Source organism: Pyrus communis, chromosome 10 (assembly GCF_963583255.1).
Source record: "Pyrus communis chromosome 10, drPyrComm1.1, whole genome shotgun sequence".
Lineage (NCBI taxonomy): Eukaryota > Viridiplantae > Streptophyta > Magnoliopsida > Rosales > Rosaceae > Pyrus > Pyrus communis.
Genome location: NC_084812.1, coordinates 25297859 through 25321172, shown reverse-complemented (window position 1 = coordinate 25321172; position 23314 = coordinate 25297859). Strand labels below are relative to the sequence as shown.

The following is a 23314-nucleotide window of genomic DNA, read 5'->3' as shown; positions in this document are numbered from 1 at the left end:
TTATTTGGCTTTTAATTTATTTTTCTCGTGATCGTAACTAAATAGTACTTGTTACAGTCACTTTCCTCATTTCTCTCACCCAATCAGACAGCTTCTTTCTTTCTTTCTCTCTCTCTCTCTCTCTCTCTCTCTCTTTCTGTCTCTATCTTTTGTCCAATTAGAAAACCTTTCTCTTTTTCTCTCATATTCTCATTCTTTCCTCTTTCACAGCGTGTCTCCCCTCTCTGCAACAACCATACATCATCATCAAACCTCACAGATTGAACTTCAAACCACCACCATCATACTTCTCTCATCCCCACAAGCCCATCAGTACAAACCAATCCTAAAATGGTGATGTTTTAAGCTTCCAACTCAAAGCAACTCGGAGCTCCAACTCAGGTGTGAGTTCTCCGACGACTTCCCGTTCATGTTACAAGATTTTGGAAGATTTGGAAGCATCCACACAACTCCTTGAGGTCTCTAGTTCAAGCTTGAAGCTAAGCCAACATTGAAACACATAGTTTCAAGGAGTTGAAAATAGGTCCGAGAGCTTTGAGCTAATTTCAGTCCATTTCCGTCCACTTTTTGGACTTCCATAATGTATAGACTTGTTTTACTCTTCATAAGCTTCATTTCCATATAAAGTACATAAAAAATGGTTAAGAAATGAAGAAGATACAAAGTTTTAAAAAAATTTCCAGAAATCCGGTGACTTTTTCCAGAAACGATGAACCAGATGGCGGCGGACAACCAAAGAAGAAGGAGAATATTCCATTAAAGTTAACAGAATATTCCATCAAATTTGACGGAATATTCCCTGGGAATCTGGCAACACTTGTAGGCGCATCCGGCCTCCTGGCGGCGAGTGGTTGTCGTGTACAAGTCCGTGACGTCGTTTGTAATGTTTTTGTACATTTAAACCCTTCATTTGAGCAAACTATGGGGGATTTTCATAGCCTTTTAGTGTATGTCCTAATTAATTAATGAGTATAGTTGTTTGTCATATAGGAGAAAATTACCCTGAGGAGGTACGTAGAGAAGCAAGGCTAGGAGGCTACGATTCGACTACATATCAGTGAGTGGGCATTTGTTTATATATATAATATATAAATTTTTATAGTTTCCACAAGTGTTTTGATTAATTTTACGCCTATCATGCCATGTTTTATTTAATTTTAAAAATGTCATTATATTGTTGAGATTTATATATTGTCATGGCATGTTTATATACATTATACCTGCTCATCATGCATGCTTACACCAGTGTAGTACTTGCTCAGGCCAAGGCTAGGCTTCACGTGTATGTTCACATCACACCTCACGCTCACCTTGGATCCATTGTAGGTGCCAGTCCTGTCGTACATGTTGTAATAGGCAACTCCGACTCGTATGTGATGCACCTAGCACCAGTCTTCACGTGATTGTAGTACTAGAGCGTATATTATGATTACACCCAATCTTGTTCATGCCAGAATCCATTTGCATGAACACGTGTGTTAGCATAGATTGATGAGCACTTGATTTACTTATGCTACAATTGAGATATTATGATTGGCGTATTTTTGAAATTACTGTTGATTTACATTTGATTTCATACTTATATGTAATATGATTTTCTAGAAACTATATGTGCTTTATGGCAAGGGGTTAGTATGTTCAAAAAATAAATGTGTTTTAAAAACTTTTGTTTTTGCCCACTCACCCTTTTGTTTTTCGCCCCTTCAAGTAGGGGTGGGTTGGAAAAACTGAAAATAAAAAAAAATCGGACCGAGGCTGAAAAAACCAAACTGAATCGAATCTATCTGGTTTGGTTTCGGTTTCGGTTTCTGGGGTTCGAAAATCGAACCGAACAGAAGTTCTTCAAAACGACGTCGTTTTATGCTATTTTATTAATTAATGATCCTAATTCTAAAACGCCACCGTTTTACCCCGAGTGTAACCTAAACCTAGGTCCTCCTCATCTCTCGGTCTCTCCTGTTTTCCCACTCCCAGTTCGCGCAACCTCCTATCTCTCTTGGTCTTCAATTCAATCACTCTCTCAAATTCTATCTCTCATTCCCAACGGTGACCATTCTCACTCACAACAAAAGGTTAGTCTCACTCACACTCTCACGTTTAATTTTATGTTCTACATTCAAACCAAACCTCTAAAGCCTGAGTCTTACATAGGTCAGAGTACAGGACGAGTTATTACTTCTCTCATCGGCAATCAGCGTCAGTCGAAAGTGACTCAGGTGCATCAAAAATTCTCTATTATTTCTTGTTTGAAAACTTTGATTGAAAGCCATGTGTTTCCCCCAATTCATTTCTTCATTCAATTTGGTTAAAATTAGGGTTTTTCTTCCATTCTTTTTTATATATATATGATTGTATTGAATTTTGGTTAATATTACTCAATATATTTAAAAAATTAATCTTTTTTTTGTTTGTTTGTTTGTGAATGGCTAATTACCTGTTGGGATCAAAATGTGCGGAAAAATTAAATCCATGATTAACAAAGTGATATATGTGTTCATTCTTTGTTGTGAAAATTGGGGCTTGTCAAGCCTTTCAATTTCTTAATGTGAGTTGGAGGGTTTATTCACGATCTAAGAAATCTGAAAATCGATGGAGAATTATAGTTGGAATGTTTAACACTCACACTCTCACTTTTAATTTCTTAATGTTTAACACTCACACTCTCAATGTTTAACACCCACACTCACACTTTCACTTTCAATTTGTTAATGTTTAAAATTCACACTCTCACGTTTAATAAAGTTTTAGAGGTTTGGTTTGAATGTTTGCTCTCTGTGATTGTTTGGACCATTGTTGCACTGCTCTCTGCGCCAAGGCTCATTTGAAAGTAAAATCAAAATTCTGAAAAAAAAAAAAAAAAAAGGGAAAAATTTGAACGTATGTTATGGAAGAAGTAGTGCTATAATATTTAAGTGTATATGTTTAAGTTGGAGACTGAAAAGTACATGGACTGATCTGAGCCATGGAGGAATGAGAGTGAGAGGTTGCTTAGGATGGAGGACTGATACAGTTTAGATTTTAGAAAGCAACTTTTAATCTATAAACCATGAAAACAAGATGTAGTTTATTCGTCCCAATGTGCTTTTCTAAAACCTTTTTCTTGGGTGATTACGTCTATTAGTTTTTGTGTCCACCTGTTACATGAACTATGATAACTCCACATCCACGCGGTCTTTTGGTGATTTTTATCATTTGAATTTGGTAATGAAGTTAAAATGGTATAGTGGGTGTTTAAGCTTTTAACTACTATCTAGGGTGCATTTACAATGTAGAAGGGTGCCTGAGGGTTTGTGTGCCTTTACGTGTAAAACTTTTGGCTCTTATCTATAAAATCCTACTATTGTTGCGTTGAAAAAACAATGTAGAAGGTTGAAGTGAATAATTTTGAGGCTTTGATTCATTATGGTGCAGGTGTTGAGGTAGTTGTACTGTGCATTACGAAATCAGGGGAAGTTCTAAATTACCAGGCCTTCATGAATGATATTTTAGGTGTGGAAGACTTAAACTTTGGAATGTTTATTTTAGGTGTGGAAGACTTGAACTTTGATGTTTATTTTAAGTTTGGACATTTGGAAGATTTGAACTTTGATATTTATTTAACTTTGGACTTTGGAAGACTTGATTATAATTGGACTTTGAATTGAATATTTATTTTCATTGTCTTTGATGATTCTATTAGAAATTTGGAATGCTTATTTTGACGATTATGTTCAAATGGGACTTTGATTTTATTTATACTCCTTTGGAAGATGTATTACTGACCCAAACAGTAATTTTGGTTTGGTTTTCGATTTTGGCAAAAAAACCGAACCAAACGGAACCAAACCTACCCCTACCTCTAAGACTTAGTTAGCTGAATTTTCTATGGCATATGAGGGATTTCGGGCAGTTTTGACATTTCCACAAATAAATGTAGGAGATTATTTCCAATTGTGTAATAAGTACCCTAACTAGTTTCGACTTCTCTACTTATGCCATACTGTCATCTATGCTCTGAACACTTGTGTTTTATGGGTTCTTCCCACTACTACACACTCTCTACTTTAGATTCAATAAATGATAGCTCTGGTTTAAATTTATCCATATTTTTATGCTTTACTTTCCTTTTTGGTTACGTCACATTTGGGTGTCAACTAGCATGCTTCGACTCTTGTTGGGGTGTGTTAGTTTGGTGTCAGAGCATAGGTTTGGTAGTCCTGCATTCCTCGTATGTGTTATAGATCCTAATACTTTTTTATCTCTTATGTCAAAATCATGCCACCTCGTAGAGCGCCACCTGTCCCTTATGAGACAAACTTTCCTGATTTTGGGCAACTCGGTGAGGCTATTTGTCACATCCCAGACCGACTCCGCCGTAGCATGATATTGTCCGCTTTGGGTCATGCCCTCACGGTTTTATTTCTAGGAACTCACGAGCAACTTCCTAGTGGGTCACCTATCATGGGATTGCTCTAGCCCTAACTCACTTAACTTCGAAGTTTCCACGGAATTCGAAGCCAGTGAGTCCCCAAAAGGCTTCATGCTATATGGAGGTGGGCATTTACATATAAGGCACATCACCCCTTCTCTGTTGGTCGACGTGGGATGTTACACTATTGTCAGCGCTATTCAGTCAACACTTCGTCCTCCTTAAAAGACTACCTTAGAAACCATGTCCTATCTTCAGATAAATAATTTCTTTGGCAACGAAGGACCTGAGAAGTTCGAGGAATGGATCGACCATGTTGAAAAGACTTTTCGCATTATGTAGTTACAAGGGAATCTTCTAGCGGAGCGATGGGTCGAAATAGTGACTTGGTTCTTTCGTCTGGGAACAGAATCATGATAGGCTCAGGAGTCACGCCCGTTGTTTGCTCAGGATGCCATGAGCTAGGATGTTTTCAGGCGCTTATTTGAGGCCAGGTTCACACCTCCTGAATACCAAGATCGAAAGAGAGACGAATTCATAGAATTGAAGCAGGGTAAAATGTTAGCCATATAGTATCACCGAAGGTTCACTGATTTATCTTGATATAATCCAGCTATCGCTGAGAATCCCAGAGAGATGCTTCGTCAATTTAAGAAGATGACTCATAAACGACTACGTTATTTGGCGGCTTTTACTCCATGCTCCACCTACCAAGAATTCTTTGAGATTCTGCTTCGTGTTGAAGATTCTAAGAATAACCGTGATGATGAAGAGAATAATAGTAATACTTAGAAGAATAATAACATGGGGCAGTCATCCTTTGGTCCTCGAAAGACTCAGCATTTTAAGAGAAGCGGTAATAGTTCTGGATCATCTAGTGGTGGTTTAAGTTCCAATACACCTCGAAGGGGCGGCAAATCCATTGACAGTTCCCGTTTTTAGAATCAAAGGAACCCTAACAATTTTGGTGCTTAATTTTTCCACAGGTGCAATAATCGTCACTACGGTGAATGTAAGAGAAGAAGTAGTAGATGCTACACATGCGGTTAGATAGGGCACAAATCTAATCAATGCCCTCAGAATAAAAAAAATCAGCCTTCTACACTACTACATATAGTTCATTTACAATAGATTCTAGGACCTGGTACCTACCAGCAGACAGGTTATGGTGGTGTTTTCCATTACTAGGGCAACATACCCCAGTATCCGGGATGAGCGTATCAGTACCCACCTGATGTTCCATATTGCCAGGGTGGCTATCAGCAGTACCAGGAGGTTATACACCATACCAGGGTGGTGGAGCATAGTGGTATGCTAGAGGATAGTACCAAACTCTTAATGTAGCTTCTAGCAGTGGCGGCTTGGGTAGGCAGACTAATCAAAACAATCAGGGTCAAAGTAATCAAGGACGCGACAATCAGAAATAGGCGAATAGAGGTCGTGGAGGCAGACATCAAGTGCAGGGTCACATCAACAACATCACCATTCTTGATGCTCAGAGTAATCCCGACTTGATCATGGGTATGTTGAATGTTCTTGGCCACTTTGCTGGAATTTTAATTGACTCGGGTGCTACTTATTCGATTATTTCCCATATGTTTGCTCAAATAACTCAACCTCACCCTACTCCCCCTCGATTATGATTTGGAGTTCTCGATGCCTAAAGGTGAAATTTGTTATGTTAGTTGGGAGTACCGAGGATGTCCCGTTCTTATCGAGGACATAGTAATGCCAGCTAATCTTGTTCCCTTAAACATCGTTGACTTCGATGTTATTTTGGGCATGGATTGGTTAGATTACAATTATGCAATGTTGAATTGTAGCCAGAAAATTGTTACTTTCCATCGACCAAGCATGCCTATTGTAACTTTTGTCGGCGAACATAGTGGTATGAAACACAGAGTTATCTCTACCATGAAGGCAAAACGGATGTTGAGGAAGGGTTGTCAATGCTACTTAGCTCATGTAATGATGACTGAGGAGACTCTTGCTCGTGTGGAAGATGTTCGGGTAGTCAGACATTTTCCTAATGTTTTTCCTGACGATTTACCTGGCCTACCATCGGATCGTGAAGTGGAGTTCACCATCGACCTAATTCCAGGTACATACCCTATTTCTCTAACTCCTTATCGTATGGCTCATGCGGAGTTGAGGGAATTAAAAAATCAATTGCAAGAACTTGTTGATAAGGGGTTTATTTAGTCGAGCACTTCCCCTTGGGGAGCTCCAGTCTTGTTTTTTGAGAAAGAAAGACGAAACATTGAGGCTATGTATCGATTACAGACAGCTGAATTGGGTGATAATTAAAAACCATTATCTGTTGCCTTGAATCGATGATCTTTTTTATCAGTTTCGTGGTGCTTGCGTTTTCTCAAAAATTGATCTAAGGTCTGGTTATTATCAACTGAAGATTAGAAGTGATAATGTTCCGAAAATAGCCTTCCATACTTGATATGGTCATTATGAGTTTCTTGTGATGCCATTCGGGTTAACTAATGCTCCAGTAGCTTTTATAGACCTGATGAATCAGGTATTTCGTCCGTATCTTGACAGGTTCGTAATTGTCTTCATCGATGACATTTTGGTGTATTTTAAGAGCGAGGCTGACCATGCTAGACACTTACGTCTGGTTTTGAAGAAGCTAAGGGAGAATCAATTGTAAATGCTAGTTCTAGCTGGATCATGTGTCATTCTTGGGACATGTGATATCAGCTCAGGGTGTTTTGATTAATTTTATGCCTATCATGCCATGTTTTATATAAGTTTAAAAATGCCATTATATTGTTGAGATATATATATTGTCAAGGCTTGTTCATATACATTATACTTGCTCATCATGCATGCTTGCATCGGTGTAGTACTCGCCTGGGCCTGGGCCAGGCTTCACTTGTATGTTCACATCGCACCGCACGTTCACCTTGGATCCATTGTAGGTGACAATCCTGTCATACAGGTTGCAATAGGCAACTCCAACTCGTATGTGATGCGCCTAGTGCCAGTCTTCATGTGATTGTAATACTAAAGCGTATATTATGATTACACCCAATCTTGTTCATGTCAGAATCCCTTTGCATGAACTCGTGTGTAAGCATAGATTGATGAACACTTGATTTACTTATGCTACAGTTGAGATATTATGATTGACGTATTTCTGGAATTAGTGTTGATTTACATTTGATTTCATACTTATATGTAGTATGATTTTCTGGAAACTATACGTGTTTTATGGCGAGGGGTTAGTATGTTCAGAAAATAAATGTGTTTTATAGCCTTTGTTTTTGCCTACTCACCTTCTGTTTTTCGCCCCTCCAGAACTTAGCTAGCTGAATTCTCTGTGGCATACGAGGGATTTCGGGCGGTTCTGACATTTCCACAAATAAATGTAGGAGATTATTTCCGGTTGTGTAATAAGTACCTTAACTAGTTTCAACTTCTCTACTTTTGTTGTATTGTCGTCTATACTCTGAACACTTGTGTTTTATGGGTTCTTCCCACTACTGCGCAATCTTTACTTTAGATTTAATAAATGTTAGCTTTAGTTTAAATTTATCCATATTTTTATGTTTCACTTTCCTTTTTGGTTATGTCACATTTGAGTGTCGGCCAGCATGCCTCGACTCTGGTTGGGGTGTGTCATAATGTAAAGTGATATAATCATAAATAATGACAAAAATGGACATAGTAGTGTGGGCGGTGATAACGGCAGTGGTGGTGATTGTAGTGCTATTGGCGATGATAATGACAATGACAATGATGCTGGTGTTGATGAAGGTAGTGATATAAGGTTGGTTGTTGCAGTCGTAGGTGGTGGCAATGACTATGGTTGCAATGGCAGTGACAATAGTAATGGCAGTGGCTGTGGGGCTAACGGTGGTGGTAGTGATGACAAGAATAATTGTAAAGGTATAGTGGTGGTGTGAATAGTGGGGTGTGGTGGTTGATGCACAAATGTTATAATAGTGGCAGTGGCGATGGTGGTTGTGGTGAAGGCGGGGGCGGTGATGATAATAAAAGTTGTGGTAATGGGAATTGTCGTGGCAATGGTGGTGATGGTAGTGGTAGTGACGATTGTGGTGGCGGTGGCAATGTAAAGTTAGTGGTTTTAGTGGTAGGTGGTGACAATTACTTTGTTTTTCAAGGAAAAAATTTATGTAGAATGATAAATAATGTCCTTTTGTCATTTTTAAAAATTAATGAGGGTATTACATGAATTAAAAATAGTTATTGAAGGCTCCCCGCTTTTTATAAAAACAGCTTTTAAAAGTAATTCATAGATGTTATTTGGAGGTCATTGCTTTAAAAATAAGGAAAACTAATAAAAAGAGTTTGAAAACTTTGAGTTTTAACGATAATGACAAAATAAAGGATAAAGTAAATAGTACCATGATTGACTTTTTAGTGTAAGAATGTGGTTTTTCGTTAAAGTGAATAGTACTAGGAGCTTTTCGTTAAAGTTTCTTTAAAAATAAGATATTTTAATTTTATCAAACAATTTTTTTATTGATTAACTTTAAAATGAAACAACATTTGTCCAAAAAAAAAAAAAAAAAAAAAAATTAAAATGAAACAACTTTTGGTAAAAAAACTATACTAAACGGGGCTTAATGTAAATATATCTTTTGTTTTAGACCCTTTTTAACATATCTGAATGACTAATCTCACGCCATGCCTTTAATAAGCCCTTTTTTTTTTTTTGGTCCTACCATTAGCCAAACTTACTTGTCAGAACATATAAGGTTCATCCTTTCCTCATTGTGGATTCATATTCCTATAAATGCATTGCTTGGTTAGGCTAGCGGTCTCTCACATGTGAGATCAAAATGTTGTACAAATCTATAGGGGTGGTTCGTATGGGGTCCCAAACCAAATTTTTTCGGGACACGAATTTGAAGATCAATCCCGAACCAAAATTTATGTATTCCCAATTTTCAAGATTTTTGAAATGTTTGTGGTATTTCGGGATGGATCGAGACTGGATTTTGAGTTTTGGATTTTTAGCTTGAAATTTGAGATGTTTAGGTTGTGAGCTAAAATTTGGATTTTCGGACTAAAATTTTGTTGCCCAGCTTTATCTCAAGTCAAATTGATATTTCAAAGTTCCAAATCTAACATAAAATAGTTTTTTATGAACAAATTTTCGAATTAACAAACAAAATAATTATTATCTTGTGATTTAAAACCTTTAGTAAATTGAGTATTTTACTAAATTACCATTCTTCCTTATAATCTATTGACTTAATAGAGGGGCTAAAATGGGAAAATATGCACATTTCTATTTTCTTGTGCTCCAAAATCTGGAAAGTGGACTTGCGACACGCCAACTCATGAATTTTAATTTCAATTTGGAACTCCCTCCTTGGTCCCTACTCCGTACTCGTTTATCTTCTTCGACGCCCACCCTTTTCCTCCTCACTGAAAATTGAAAATCCCCAAATCCCCAAATCAATGGAGCGGCAGAAGCGCACGGTGATTTGCCCGGAGAACGAAGAGCTTGCGACGTACATGCTGAGCAAGTGGCAGGAAATGGCCGATCAAAAGCCCAAGGGCATTTCCGAGAACATCGAAATGACTCTTTCCAAGGCTTACGCCAACCTCTGCAAATCCAAGAACCCTATTAAAACGCTCAAAGATTTTTCCCAAATCAAGTGAGTTTTCGAGAAAGTTAGCATTTTTTTCGGTAATTAGCGTTGAATTCTGATCATTCTTGGAGTGCAAGATTGTCACTTGTGGGGGTTTGAAAACTTAATTAATCGAAGGATTGTTTGTTATGTTTCTGGGCAATGTGGGACGTTAAAGTTTGAATTTTTCTTTGAGTTGTTTGAATAGTATAATTTTTTTCTAATTTTGTTCACTTTGCCATGTTATACTGGTTGCAGTCCAAGTTTAGTTTATTGTTTTCTTCTAGGAGTTTAGATGATTTTGTGGAATAAGAAGACACCTTCACACCGGAAGCTTAATGATGAATTTGAGCTATTACTGCTTATCTTGACAGACAAATCAACGTCTTTATGATTTGAAAACCTGTTGAGGGGTTTGCCATTTCATGTTTCGATTTATTGGCAAGATGTGAACTGTTCATATTTTAGTGCAGGGGCATAGGGAAGTGGATTTTGAAGCTTATGAAAGGATTTTTTGATACTGCTTCAGACAATTCTGAACCAGAAGACATAACTAAAAAGGGTACTTTTATAATTCATTGGCTTTACATTCTGGTTATATGATATACATGTTAAATTCATTGCTGTTTTTCTCAAATGTGTGTGTATTTTAGGTAAGATAACCAAAGGAAGCAGACGTTATGTTCCACAAAAGAATTCTGTAGCGTATGCATTGTTGATCACACTTTACAGGTAAACTGGAATTGTGCTTAACTAAGTATGCACTTACATTATTTGTAATTGAATGTGTTTTGTCAAATTTTGGAAGTAGGAGTTAATGATAAGTTTTTCGTCAGGGGAACTGAAAATGGGAATGAATTTATGCGTAAACAGGAGCTTATTGATGCTGCTGAAGCAAGTGGACTTTCTCGTGTGCCAATTTTGTATGATGTTGATTGATTATATTAGTTCTCTAAATTTTTTTGTCATTTTTGTTTAATACGGATGCATGTGATGTTCTTATACCTGGTTTGTTTTTAGGCCAGAGAAGGGAAAGGGAAAACCTGGACACTTTGCAACTTCTGCAAGGGAATGGTATAGTGGATGGTCCTGCATGACGACATTAATAAACAAGGGACTGGTTGTGAAATCAAGTAACCCAGCAAAGTATGGCTTTTGCTTCTTCCCCTTTTTTTTTTTTTTTTTTTTTTTTTTTTTTTTGTTTTGTTGTTGTTGTTGATTTGCTGTGTTAGTTACTTTATGCTAAGAAGGATTTGTTTAATTATCTTATACTTTTTTTTTTTTCTGCCGCAGCGCTTATAAATTTAAATGGCAATTTAGCTAACCTATTCCCTCTTATTTCTATATGAAAACATTTTACATAGCTTAGGAACAGGAATAAGTTATCACTTTGTCTTTGTGAAAGTTGAATTACTGACAAAATCATTTCACCATTAAAAATAATATAGTAGGAGAGATCTACTTTGATGCGAAGGATGATTTACTATTAGACTAGGATATGGGGTTATTAGAATAAATATTGAGTTGTGGTACCTAAGTCTTTTCTGTTTAACAGAAGCATGTATCTCAGCTGGAATGTGGAAAAACATTTGGTTTTAGGTAAATTTCATCTGATAAGAGGCTTAAGAAAATGTACGATTCTTAGCCCTAGAACTTTTGTGTGATATGGCTAGTTTCAAGATGATTTAGTACTTGCCTGTACCAAAAATCATGTGTTATTGCGAGCAATTCTTGTAAAATTAGACCTATAAATTTCAAGTTGCACTTGTATTGCATTTGTACCTATTAGCAGATGTGTAATGCTGTAGAAACTGTAGGTACATGCTTACTCCAGAAGGTAAGGTAACTGCAAGTGAATGTCTCGTGAGGTCTGGTATGGAAAAACCTGTGGGAAAGACTTCTCATTCCACAGGGCTTTCTGGAAATGGGGACGATATTTCACATCAGGAGCTTGCTCATCATGACTCAGCCACTGTGGCGACATTGGTCTCCACTAATTTGAGTCCAAAGGAGAAATCCTTTGATATTCCACAGGAATACCTTGACAAGGTGTATATCCATCTAGCTTTTAATTTTTAAATTGAATTATGGATTGGGAAAAATAACCAGTTTACATCTTCATAATTTTGTTTTTATTTCAAAACATCATCCTATCCAAGATTTATCTTTTAATTAAAGCGTGCATTGTTAGTTGCTCAAGTTGGATGATACTTTTCCTATGATAGATTGTCTTTCTCCACGGTATCCCCTCATGTCATGGATTGCGGTTTCCCTTGCTTATAAACTGATATTGATATTATATTTGCAATACGAGATTTTGTTTTGGCCAACACCTGTATCCTGAATGGAATTTGACTTTTACACACTTCACCTGTCTTCCAAATTGTTCATGGAGATATTTCGGGGCAGAAAACCAAAGTTGAGAAGGTCCAAGATCCATTGATGTTCTTGTACGCAAATAAATATGAGATTTCTTCAGTTGAACTATAAAGAAGCATATGAAATATTACATTCTTTTTGCATCCTCTGGTCATAGTACTTTGAAGTATAAGTTCTAATTACTTGCTTTGTCTAGGTCAAAATTCTATCTTCATTAATTGTCTTGTTTCTGTAGTATATGTGCATGGGGTATTCTAGAGAACAAATTGTTCAAGCTTTTACTGAAGTTTCGGAAACTTCCAATGACAAGGAGATGTCTTCACTATGGCCATCTGTTCTGTGTCGTCTTCGAGAAGATGAAGTTTATGGTTTGCATTTGAAGTCTCAAACTTTGAGGGAAGATCTTTGTCCAGCACCACTCACTCATGCGGTTGCGAATGGTAAGCTTGCTTTATATGCTTCTAAGTGATAGAGCATGCTGAAATTCTCCTAAACTATCTAAACCCCGTCTTATAAAGCTTACTATAATTACTCAGGTCACAGAGATTTTGTAGTGAGTGAGAATAGACTGGCCAAATTTTCTCTCAATGGTGGACATGTGCCAAAAATTAATTCGGATGAGTCATTACCAAAATATTTTACACTTAGAGCTTGTTCTTCCACGGTATGTGACATGTGAACTTAGTTAAATTAGGATGTTAATTTGTGGCTACATCTTGCATATCTGACTGATACATATGGAATATACTGAGTACTGTATAAAAGGGCAGAGTCATGGAATTTAAACCACCTGCCCTACCTGTGTTTCTCCTCATTGACTTGTTGACTTTATTAGAGTCATTCTGTGCCAAAGTCATGTTCGAATGGATTGGAAGCAAGTTCGAGTGTTTTATCTATACCACCGCTAAGCTTTGGTGAGAGATTTGATGATGCATATGAAGTAATCTTGGTACTGGATGATCGGGAGCAATTTGCCACTCAGGGGTCAGTAACTTATGATTTTGACATCTGCCATATATGCAGTTTTCTTTTAAATGATGAAACTAGTTAAAGATACTTGTTATTCTGTCTTGAATCTTGATGAAAAGAGTTTTGAATAAATCACTATCTGGGAGGTTCTATAGGAATCCTATTCTTCGTCCCATAGATACGGGAAGTACTATAGTAATCCAATTCTATAGAAATCCTATTGTTAGTCAGTCTTGAATCCTATCAAATTCTAGAAATAACTTTCAGAATATATTAGAGTATATCCTTATCTGTCTGTGTCCATGACTCCATGTCCGAAATTTTATTTTATTTTACGTGTTTCCATGTCTCTGTCTTGATGTAACTTGTGTCTCTAGTACGTGCTCATCCCAATGGATTCTTGGTATTTTTTTTTCCTCTGTGTTCACTGGTAGTGTTTTTTTTTTTTTTTTTTTGTTGGTCGAACTGGTAGTGTTCAGTTGTTCACTTATATTCAGTGTCCATTGTCTTTGCTGGTGTTTGTAATTACTATGATTAATTTTATACATTGTGGTTTTAGATCGCGATCTAGGAGACTTATCGAGAACGTTCGTACTCAATTCAAAATAAAAATAGAGGTGAGTTCTTGTAGTCTTTATCTGTTAGTTCCTCTAATGGTTTTTTTGTACATTTTTTGGGAGTTTGCACTGTTCTGTATCATTCTTTATTGGTTTCACATATCATTCTGTATCATTTATTTGTATAGTGCTTTACTTATTTTGCTGCTTCATGATTGCGGTCAGCTAGAACTTTAAATACAATCATGAAATCTTTGTTGTATAACGCTTATTTTATGAGCTGGTTTTCTAATTAACGGTCCATTGATTTTTGTCCTTTAGGAAAGTATTTAGTTGTAGAGTTGTCAATAGACTCAATACTATTATTGCCACTTAATGTTTACAGGAATTTATCTTCGTTTTGCTTAAAACCTTTCAGTTCACAGACTACCTGCATCAAGGCTATGCCACAACACAGTTTCCCTGGAGTTAGAATTTACAGTATGTAGTTTTGGAAACTGTGACAGTATTGCAGTTGGGGCATGGTTTGGTATTTTTCCCCAATCTGCTATTAAGAAAGCCACCGGTTTTGGATTTCCTTTCCCTATCTATGTATCACTCAACTCAGTTTGTCTCTTCTGTAAGTCGTCTAGAATAAAGCTGTGATTTATAATCTTTATTTGACAATTTAAATAATCTAGTCGTACTAACTTAAGAGGTACTTGTCTGTATTGTTTCTGCAGTATCTTCTCCTTCATTTGATGCAAACTGTAATTAAGTAAATGAATCTTCTACAGGTTAGGAGGTTACCAGTTGGAGATGGAATCTGGATAGCTCGTCATAAACAACTCGAGAGTGAATATGTACTTGATTTTATTGTTGAGAGGAAGAATGTTGATGATTTGCGCTGTTCAATCAGAGATAATCGTTACAGGGATCAGAAATTGAGACTTTTGGTATTGATTCTTATTCAAAAGATTAGATGTTTTATCTTTATCGTATTGTGTAATTTTGGTTTCTATTATACTTTGGATGCATTTTGGTTTGCAGTTGCAAAATTATTCTTGTTATGTGACCATTTTATTGTGGAAACTTGGTGTTTTCTCTGAGTTTACCTTTAGCATTTATTATCAACTTAAGTGTTACAGGATGAATAGGAGACTTGAGTTGAAATACTGAATTAACTTTCCCACAAAGAAAGATTGACAATTAAAAACATATTACTATTAGTTAATTCTTCTTATTGTTTTTCTCCCCTTACATATGGATATTATAAGTTCAACTTGACATGTTTGTCCCTTATTGGAAATTTTTTAACATTTACCCATGCTCAATGCAGTGATTTGGTGCCTGGCAATTTTAGTTCAGATGTTTTACATGCATTGGATAAGTACATGAGAAATTGTGTCTGCTTCTAGTGTGACCTTTTACATGCAGTTTTGGATTTACTGTGAAACTATTTTTGTTTATGTTATTCTGACATGTTGGTCCTTTAATTGCATATTGTCAGAGGTGTGGACTCAAGAAACTGATATATCTTGTGGAAGGTGATCCAAATACTTCTGAAGCAGCAGAAAGCATTAAAACAGCGTAAGCATTCTTGTAAATATTTTTAAAAGCTACATCTATCACCAGTACCACTTGACTATAAATAATTCTATTCAATTCAATCATTACCGTGATAAATAACTTTGGTAATGATTTGATATCAACGTTCTGTTTCACTATGACAGCATCACCAAGTATTTTCTTTGCTTTTAGGACCACAACCCATCAGGGTTTTTCCCTTGGGTATTGTTCAGCGGCACACAGCTTTTTAGCAGACCTAGAATTAAACATTTCCATCCCAAACGAGTACCTAAACCAAACCCCACGTGCTACACTTGTGAAACACTAATTTCCAACCTTAAGCCATCAACTAGGCTTCCAAAAGAATGTCGAACGTCAAACTTCTGTTTTCTTATAAATCTGTAATCATATTGAAAATTTACTTGCTTCATCCCTACAGTTTGAGTTGCCGTCTTGTTGAAGTGGAATTATTATTGAAGGCTAAGTTAAATGCTAGCTGGTTGTTTAGAACATATGATTGCTTTTTACTGATAAGGGTCATGTAAGGATTTAGTAATTCAATAGGTTTTACATGTCAAACTCTAAATAAGAATGCTGCATATCTTTGCTTCTTACTTGAAGATTGAACATCAACCCACATGTTCTAGGATCCTTTCTTTTCAGTTTCAATTTTGATTTCATGTTTTTTAAATTTAATATCCATGATGATCTATAGCTCAAATCCCTATGTGATATAGTAATCCTAGTGATGTCAAAATGTATATATTATTCTCTGAATTCTCATCTTGTGCAGCTGTTTCACAACGGAGATTTTGGAGGGATTTGACGTCCAGAGAACCATTGGCTTGGCTGATACATTGAAGAAGTATGTTTATCTTACTCAAGCAATAGCTCAGTATTACAAATCAAAGTTCTCCGAGGAACAACGCAAACACGCTGGGGTTTGTCCTCCTTTTGATGAATTTATTAGAAGGTGCCAAGACTTGGATAAAATGACAGTCAGCGACGTTTTTGCCGTTCAGCTCATGCAGGTATGCATGAATTTGAAAGCTAGGATTACCATCCCTTGTTTGACAGTCACTGATGCCTTGTCTATTATCTCTCAGTGTAGCAAACTATCGTTCCTTTAATAAACATGGTTTGAGGAAATTAATTTCAATGCTTCACCTTTTTTTTTTTTTAGTTTAAACGTGTATATATAGGATTTATAGAAACTATTAAGTAAAAGGTGTGTTACTGCGGAGGTATACGTAAAAAAATTCCAGTTCTAGTAGAGCATAAAAACGCCATTAATAAAAGTACGTCCATGGCTCATTCGATTAAAAATGGGAACATCGCTCTTAAGATGTTTCTGAGTCAGTATATGATACGGTTTGTTTATGCTTAGTTTTGAGGACTAAGTGAGATTATGGTGAAAAACTCTACATAAATCATACCTCATATGTGCAGGTCCCACAGGTAACTGAGGAAGTCGCCATAGCTGTTCTGGATATGTACCCGACACTTTTATCTCTTGCTCGTGCCTACTCTTTACTTGTAAGTCCTCCATCCTTGGGTTGGAATTCAATGCATTAGTTTACCCGTGGAGAATTTGAAAATATCAAGTCTACTGTGTTATAAGAAGAGATGTCTACGTGTTATAATCTTCCATTCTAGCTCCACTAGTTTTAATTTTTCTGAGATCTCCTTTTTACTTAAATATTTTTTGGTTAAAAAAAATAAAAAATATTCTTAGAGACGAATGTGCTTAAGAGTATAAATCAACTCTAAGTTGCTCTTAACCGTTTTAAATCCTTTGTGATGTAGTTGATGTTTGGCTGACTTCAATTTCAACTGCGTATCTTGATTGTTTTCTATGATATAACATTAGTACAGAAGAGTTAAGAGTGCATTCGTGTGAGAAATTCGCACCCTATTTCTTTCTATGACATGAGTTTGTTCTTAGTACAGCTGTTCGACCAGTGCTATTGTGGTGGAAGTTCTATGTGATTAGCTTATCTAATTGCGTTGATCTATTTACCTACATAATCTTTTAATTTTTGAACTTGTTTAATTAATTTCTGCTGTGTCATTGCATTGATCAAGCGAAGCTGTTTTTTGCACTTTGGTTGTACTCATTACAGTTTAACCAACATTTTGTTAACTAGGAGGGTGATGTACGTGCACAAGAGGAGATGCTTAGAACACAGAGTAACAATGCCGTCAATGCAAGCGCTAGTAAGAATATCTTTCAATTGGTTTGGGGCGAATGATCGTTGTGTATCTTCAATTGTGAGAGGAAAAAAAATTGTTTGATTAGTGATTTTGTGTACTACTACTCTTGCAGCGTAAATAAGACGGACAGTTTATCGTTATAAAATAGCTAGCTTGCTTGTATTATTTCCGAGTTGAATGTTGGTTTATTTCTGTTGCACTGATAGGAAAGGCAGTGTTCTGCACAATCCCTGCAACCCAGTCGTGGTAGTGTTTCGGCTGTGTTTTTAAACTGCAACCGTGTAAGGCGAAGAAGTTTATGTCCCATAAAGCGTAACGTTTTAAGAACCGTTGTAATGCATAATATTGGGCAACAAAGCCAACCGTTCGGCAAGATTAACAAATTCAAATCTGCAAAACAAACACCAAAAAATTACATAACAAAACAAATCGTACTTCGATCAAGATTTAGCGATATAGCGTACCCATCAACGCTAGTGTACACTGTTCAATAAGCTTATGATGTCTGCGAGTGCTGCGAAATGAATGTGGTATGAAATGAAAGAAAAAAGGTTGGTTGAATTACAATATCTGCACGAACTCTAACAGAAAAATATAAAGAGAATCCTTAAATTCCTGTTTTTCTACGTTCAATCATCTGTACTGGCATACTCAGGTGATGCCTCTGAGGAGAAGCATTTGCATTCAAAACTTCCAATCACTTGAGTGTTGATGCAAATGGTCTAACTTGAATCGAGATCAAGAAACAAATGCCAGAACACTGATGCTTTTGCAGGTACCAGAGCAAAATAATCCATGAACATAAATAATTCCTGATCAGTGAACAGCACAGTAAGAACAAGCTTGCAGCATTTATAAAGATACGTTTTGCAACGAAACAGAATACTTAGAAACAAAGATTTTTCGATGATGAATCCTTCGTATGGGAGACTTCCTCTAAGAAGTAGTGAGCACATGTGAGGCACAAGGTAGACAACAAATATTTTGTTGTTCCGATGATAACTGTACTAAGCTTGTTCATGTTATAGTCATACAATTTCAAGCAAAGGAACTAAGAATTTTCAGATTCCCTACTAATATTAAACCATTCATGGATTTCAAATAACATATTGTGGAAGAAGTACCTGAGAGAGAGTTGATCAGTTTATGAAATTGAGGAGCCATCAACGCATACACGAGTGATGTGAGAAATCTTCGGCCAATCTTCCCCTATCTCTCTCTGGCACCTTTGTGTCAGCAAAGGGCATTCATTGATCTCCACAAGAGAAAGACATATGAAACCCTTCTTCTGGCAGGCACTGCAGCTTATTACACTTATCAATGAACAATTCTTGAATAGCGGTGGGGTTCTGGAAACCCTTAAGAGTCCAGGATCTCAAGATTTGGACTGTTGTTGATGTAGAGAGTAGTCAGAACTGTGGGCAGAAGGCTGTCCTCCGGAAATGGTACAACGTCTTCGCATTCTTCAAAGCTGATACCAAAGCATATGAGAGAGATGAGCCTATCCAGACCCCAGTGCATGCGGTTGGCAATGAGTTTCTTGCATCCAAAGATACGCAGCATATCCAAATTTGGAGCTAGTCCCCCTTCAGGAAATGACTCAAGTTCAGGACAATAGTTTACGGTTACAGCCCGAAGAGATGAGAGCCTGGTGCACATATGTTCTGGCAATGACCTCAGTTTATTGCATTCATATATAATAAGCTCTATCAAGTTGGGGGCGTGCAGTCCTCCTTCGGGAAAAGATACAAAATTTGGGCACTTATGTATTTTAAAGATACCGAGGAACAAGAATGTCGGGCTATCAGAAACATTGGAATAAGGGATTCCAGATTCAAACAGTCATATAACTTGAGCTCTTTAACCCTTGGGAAGTAGTCCAGCGGAATGGACTTGGTTGAATCACAGCTACTCTTTATCTTCAATGTTCCAAGGAATGCATAGCAGTTATTTAGCTGAGATAATTTCCGACAGTACTTTCTTTTGAGAACACTTAAAGCATAGGCCAGACCATCATTAGACGGTGTCTCCAAAATAACTTGAGAGTTTGGAAGTGAACCCAGAAGTTGCTCGCGTCTCCTTACTTCAAGTGTAGCCAAGGATGGAAGATAATCAGGTAATTTCTCAGTTAGCTTGGGACAATTTTCCAGATAAAGCTGACAAAGATGAGGAAAAGCTCCGTCTTCTTGGCTATTTCCGAAATGAGACCACTCTTGCCACCCCAACATATCATTGAAGTATAAAACTGATGAGATCTAAATGGCCTAGCAACAGAAATATCATTACCATAAAACTCAGCACCTCTATATCTTTCTGTAAATCATCGGTATCAGATCCCCATGTCAAAGCTAGTTCGTTAAGGTGCTTATCTCTCATATTGGCTTCAAAAGCATCCACAGAATTCACAATATTATGAAGCCCTGAAATAGAAAGTGTACCTGCTATCTGAAGCTCTTTCAACTCTTTAATGTCAGATGCAGTTTGTTTGCCTACGACAAAGTCACTTAATGTGTGGAGATCCTTCAACATATCCATATGTGGTGGCATCTCTTTTACCTTAGTCTTTTACCTTAGTGCTTCTAACATCAAGATGATGCAAGTTGATGAGCCTTGCCAAGTTGATCGGCAACTGAGCAAGTGCATAACAGTTGGACAAGAGCAACGTTTGTAAATTATGCAAAGTACATATCGTTTCAGGTAACTTTTCAACTCCACCATATGACAAGTCTATATACCTTAGATGTTTCAAATTCCCAATCCAATTAGGCATCTCCTTGTTGTCACAATGAGATAGAGACAGCACTCTCAAAGAATACAGTGTTTGGAGCAGATCATGAGGTACCTTGTAGGATAGGAACAAACTCCATGGTGATGGAGGTTTTATTGCTAGGAAGGTTACTTGGCTTCGCTTAGAGCTTCAAACTTATCAAAACCAGAAATATCCACTTTTGCAGTCGCAGGAACACCTCCAAGTCCTTGGACAAAGGAGTCAAAATTCACAGCATAAGAGAAATGACGAGTCTTGCTTGAAATGTTCTTGAGCAAGCCACTATCACGCATCCTACAACAAAATTCTCCTGATACAAACTTAGCTAAATTGTTCTTCAAAAACAAAAAAAAAAAAAAAAAAAAAAAACCTCGCTAAATGATTTATCAGGTCATGCATGGTAAAAAGCGATTGGTTGTCCCCTGAATGCTCAAAAAATGACCTTGATATTAAATCATCAAAGTACTCAACTCCAACTTCTTCCATCATTTGCTTTCTTTGGGGTGACAAAAGGCCTTCAGCCATCCACAACAAAATTAGTTCTGATTTTCCGAATTTGTTATCTTTGGGAAAAATCAAACAACAGAAAAAACATCGTTTTAGATGTGAAGGAAGATGATGATAACTCAATCTCAAAACCGGAAGAATGGTATTCTCATCTTGCAATTCCCATATTTCACTCTTCAATATTTCATCCCACTCCTCGTAAATTTGTTCACTGCGCAACAAACCTCCAAGAGACTTTGCAGCTAAAGGAAGACTTTTACACTTTGATGAGTCCATATTATACCATATATTTTACCCTAATCTTAATATTAATTTATTAGTTATTTTGGTAGAATTTTGATACTTTGTTATATATTTTCAATATAGGACATTCGACTTCCTCTGAAGCAAAAAGTGATCAAACAGATGAATTTTGGAGTAATTCCAATTGGAGGATGTTCGTGTGCCTTTCAAGATGATTGTATCAAAATTCCAGATTTTTCTACCAAGCCGTTTGACCGTGGCAATGAAATAAAGGCCAGCGCGCAGCTTTCCTAGATTGATGTTTCTGACCATTTTGAGTATTTTGGAGGTCAAGATGGCGTATTTTGAGGAGGATTCCTTCTGAGAATTTGTAGAGGACGTTTTCAGCTTTAAAAAGAGACATTTTAGGACGAAATCGGAGTTGATTTGGTCAGTCAAAAGTGTGATTTTCTGAGAACTCCGAATTCTAGCTCAAATAGGAAACCTTTTTTTTTCTATTTTATCATTTAATTATGTTTCCTAATTTTATTCTAAGACCTTTTCAAGGTAGGGTTTTATTTTCTAGTAGTATAAATAAGGCTTGTTAGCCATTAGGGTTCTTTACGCAACATAAGGGGGGAGAACGCAATAATTTGGCTTTAGAGAGCCTTGAAAATTCAAGTTTGTTTTCAAGGTGTTTTCTATCCATATTGTTAATAATATTTTATTTTATGGTTGTTAGTAACTAGTTTCGTTTGCTAGGGCGAGGCCATGATCCTTAACAAGAATATGTAGTCTCTTTTGAATTTTCTTATGAATTTATGCATGCAAGTTTTGGATTTTTAATCATTGTGCTTTAAACTATTTATTTGTCTTAGTGATTTGCGACCATTAGGATATTTGAAAAAGTAATTTGATGCAATTTTGGCAGAGGGCTGTCCCTGAAATTGGCACTGGCTTCTTGTGGTTAATATGTGTAACTTCTTAGGATGGACGACACGTCTTAAGAGTTGTATGATTTTTCAAAAGGTTTTCACAAAACTTAATGAGTTCACATTCGTTCTGGACACCACGGACGAGTTGCATATCAGATATACGTTCTATGTTGGAGGTTCTAAGTAGGGCATACTTTAGGAAAATCTAACCTTCAAAATATGCATGTGTAATTCATAAGGAATTAGAAGAACTACGTAGGATTGTTAGGGTGAAGACTAAACCTTAGGTTTTACAAATTGACTTTCTTTAAATTGTTCTCTAGTTAATTTCTTTAATTGTTTTATTTTAAAATTCGTTTTTATTATATTAAATTTTAAAATCAACCTCTTCCAAACTTTGTTTTCAAATAATTAATTAAGAATTGGTTTAAATACAAATTATTCATTCAATCCCTGTGGAAAACGACCTTGCTTGAGCTGCTATACTACGACAACCTTGTACTCTTATAAGTATTTTTAAGTATTTTTATCCTTACTTTTACAGGTGATAAAATCTCTATCAAGAAATTTAATTATTTCGCTACTGATTTCTTCTAGAGTTGGATGCACAGCTGAGTTTATACTGCTGAAGGCATGTTTGGCAAATAACAACCCGCAATCTTTGTCAGATATTTGGTTGCTGTGACAGTACCCATCATTGATTCAACACGTTGGTCACGTGTAGTCACAATGATCTTACTTCCGTGTGCAACAGACTCAAAAGAACTCCGCAACGCATCCCAGTGCATATAATTCAAGTACCACACATCATAGGGTGAAATTAGACCCTCCTAATGGCCATGGGTTTTACTAACCTGCCATGTCATATGCCACACAACTAACATAGTTGAAAAGATTAAATTGTTCATACCACATCAACACAATTAACGGTTCTCTTAACTTATTTGACGGATTATGGTAAAGTAAGACATTCAGGAAGAGTGCCATTGTTAAAGTGAGACAATATAGAGTGCAGGGTTGAAATGTGACACGAAAGATGAATGCAGATAATAAAGTGAGATAATATAGTGTGTAAAGAGTAAAAATAAGAATTGTTGAAAAATACATGTGTTATAGCTAAAACTAATATTTTTTTGTAAGTATGCCCTTGACCTTTGGGTCGTTGCTAGGAGTAATTTTCAAACGAATTG

The 23314-nt window shown here is 36.5% G+C and overlaps 2 protein-coding genes across 3 annotated transcripts; one reads left to right on the top strand and one right to left on the bottom strand.

The window, feature by feature from the left end:
- The first annotated feature begins 9749 nt into the window (after positions 1 to 9749).
- On the top strand, positions 9750 to 17858 carry LOC137748702 (crossover junction endonuclease MUS81). 2 transcript variants are annotated; one of them, XM_068488880.1, is made up of 15 exons: positions 9750 to 10053; positions 10500 to 10588; positions 10680 to 10758; positions 10863 to 10949; positions 11047 to 11172; positions 11844 to 12075; positions 12716 to 12845; positions 12942 to 13069; positions 13241 to 13389; positions 13934 to 13991; positions 14708 to 14866; positions 15421 to 15500; positions 16273 to 16510; positions 16929 to 17015; positions 17627 to 17858. In XM_068488880.1, exons 1-15 carry the CDS (start codon positions 9854 to 9856, stop codon positions 17729 to 17731), a joined length of 1947 nt encoding a protein of 648 aa, XP_068344981.1. In that variant the 5' UTR covers positions 9750 to 9853; the 3' UTR covers positions 17732 to 17858. The 2 variants fall into 2 exon arrangements, with proteins under 2 accessions (XP_068344981.1, XP_068344980.1); XM_068488879.1 differs by having other exon boundaries at positions 12641 to 12845.
- Positions 17859 to 19052: 1194 nt separating this feature from the next.
- LOC137748074 (putative disease resistance protein At3g14460) lies at positions 19053 to 20240 on the bottom strand. Its single transcript, XM_068488167.1, has 3 exons — positions 19980 to 20240; positions 19545 to 19825; positions 19053 to 19341 (listed from the first exon to the last, which is right to left on the bottom strand). Exons 1-3 carry the CDS (start codon positions 20238 to 20240, stop codon positions 19053 to 19055), a joined length of 831 nt encoding a protein of 276 aa, XP_068344268.1.
- Positions 20241 to 23314: the final 3074 nt, after the last annotated feature.

Bases quoted from the DNA above. Each gene is read 5' to 3' on its own strand.
- LOC137748702 (XM_068488879.1), top strand. From the start codon at position 9,854: ATGGAGCGGCAGAAGCGCACGGTGATTTGCCCGGAGAACGAAGAGCTT. The intron at 10,589-10,679 runs GTACTTTTATAA...TGTGTATTTTAG, and splicing joins AGAAGACATAACTAAAAAGG to GTAAGATAACCAAAGGAAGC. The intron at 12,076-12,640 runs GTGTATATCCAT...TTGTTTCTGTAG, and splicing joins CACAGGAATACCTTGACAAG to TATATGTGCATGGGGTATTC.
- LOC137748074 (XM_068488167.1), bottom strand. From the start codon at position 20,240: ATGCCACCACATATGGATATGTTGAAGGATCTCCACACATTAAGTGAC. The intron at 19,826-19,979 runs GTAATGATATTT...AATTGTCCCAAG, and splicing joins TAGAGGTGCTGAGTTTTATG to CTAACTGAGAAATTACCTGA. The intron at 19,342-19,544 runs GTTATATGACTG...TATGTGCACCAG, and splicing joins CCAAGGGTTAAAGAGCTCAA to GCTCTCATCTCTTCGGGCTG.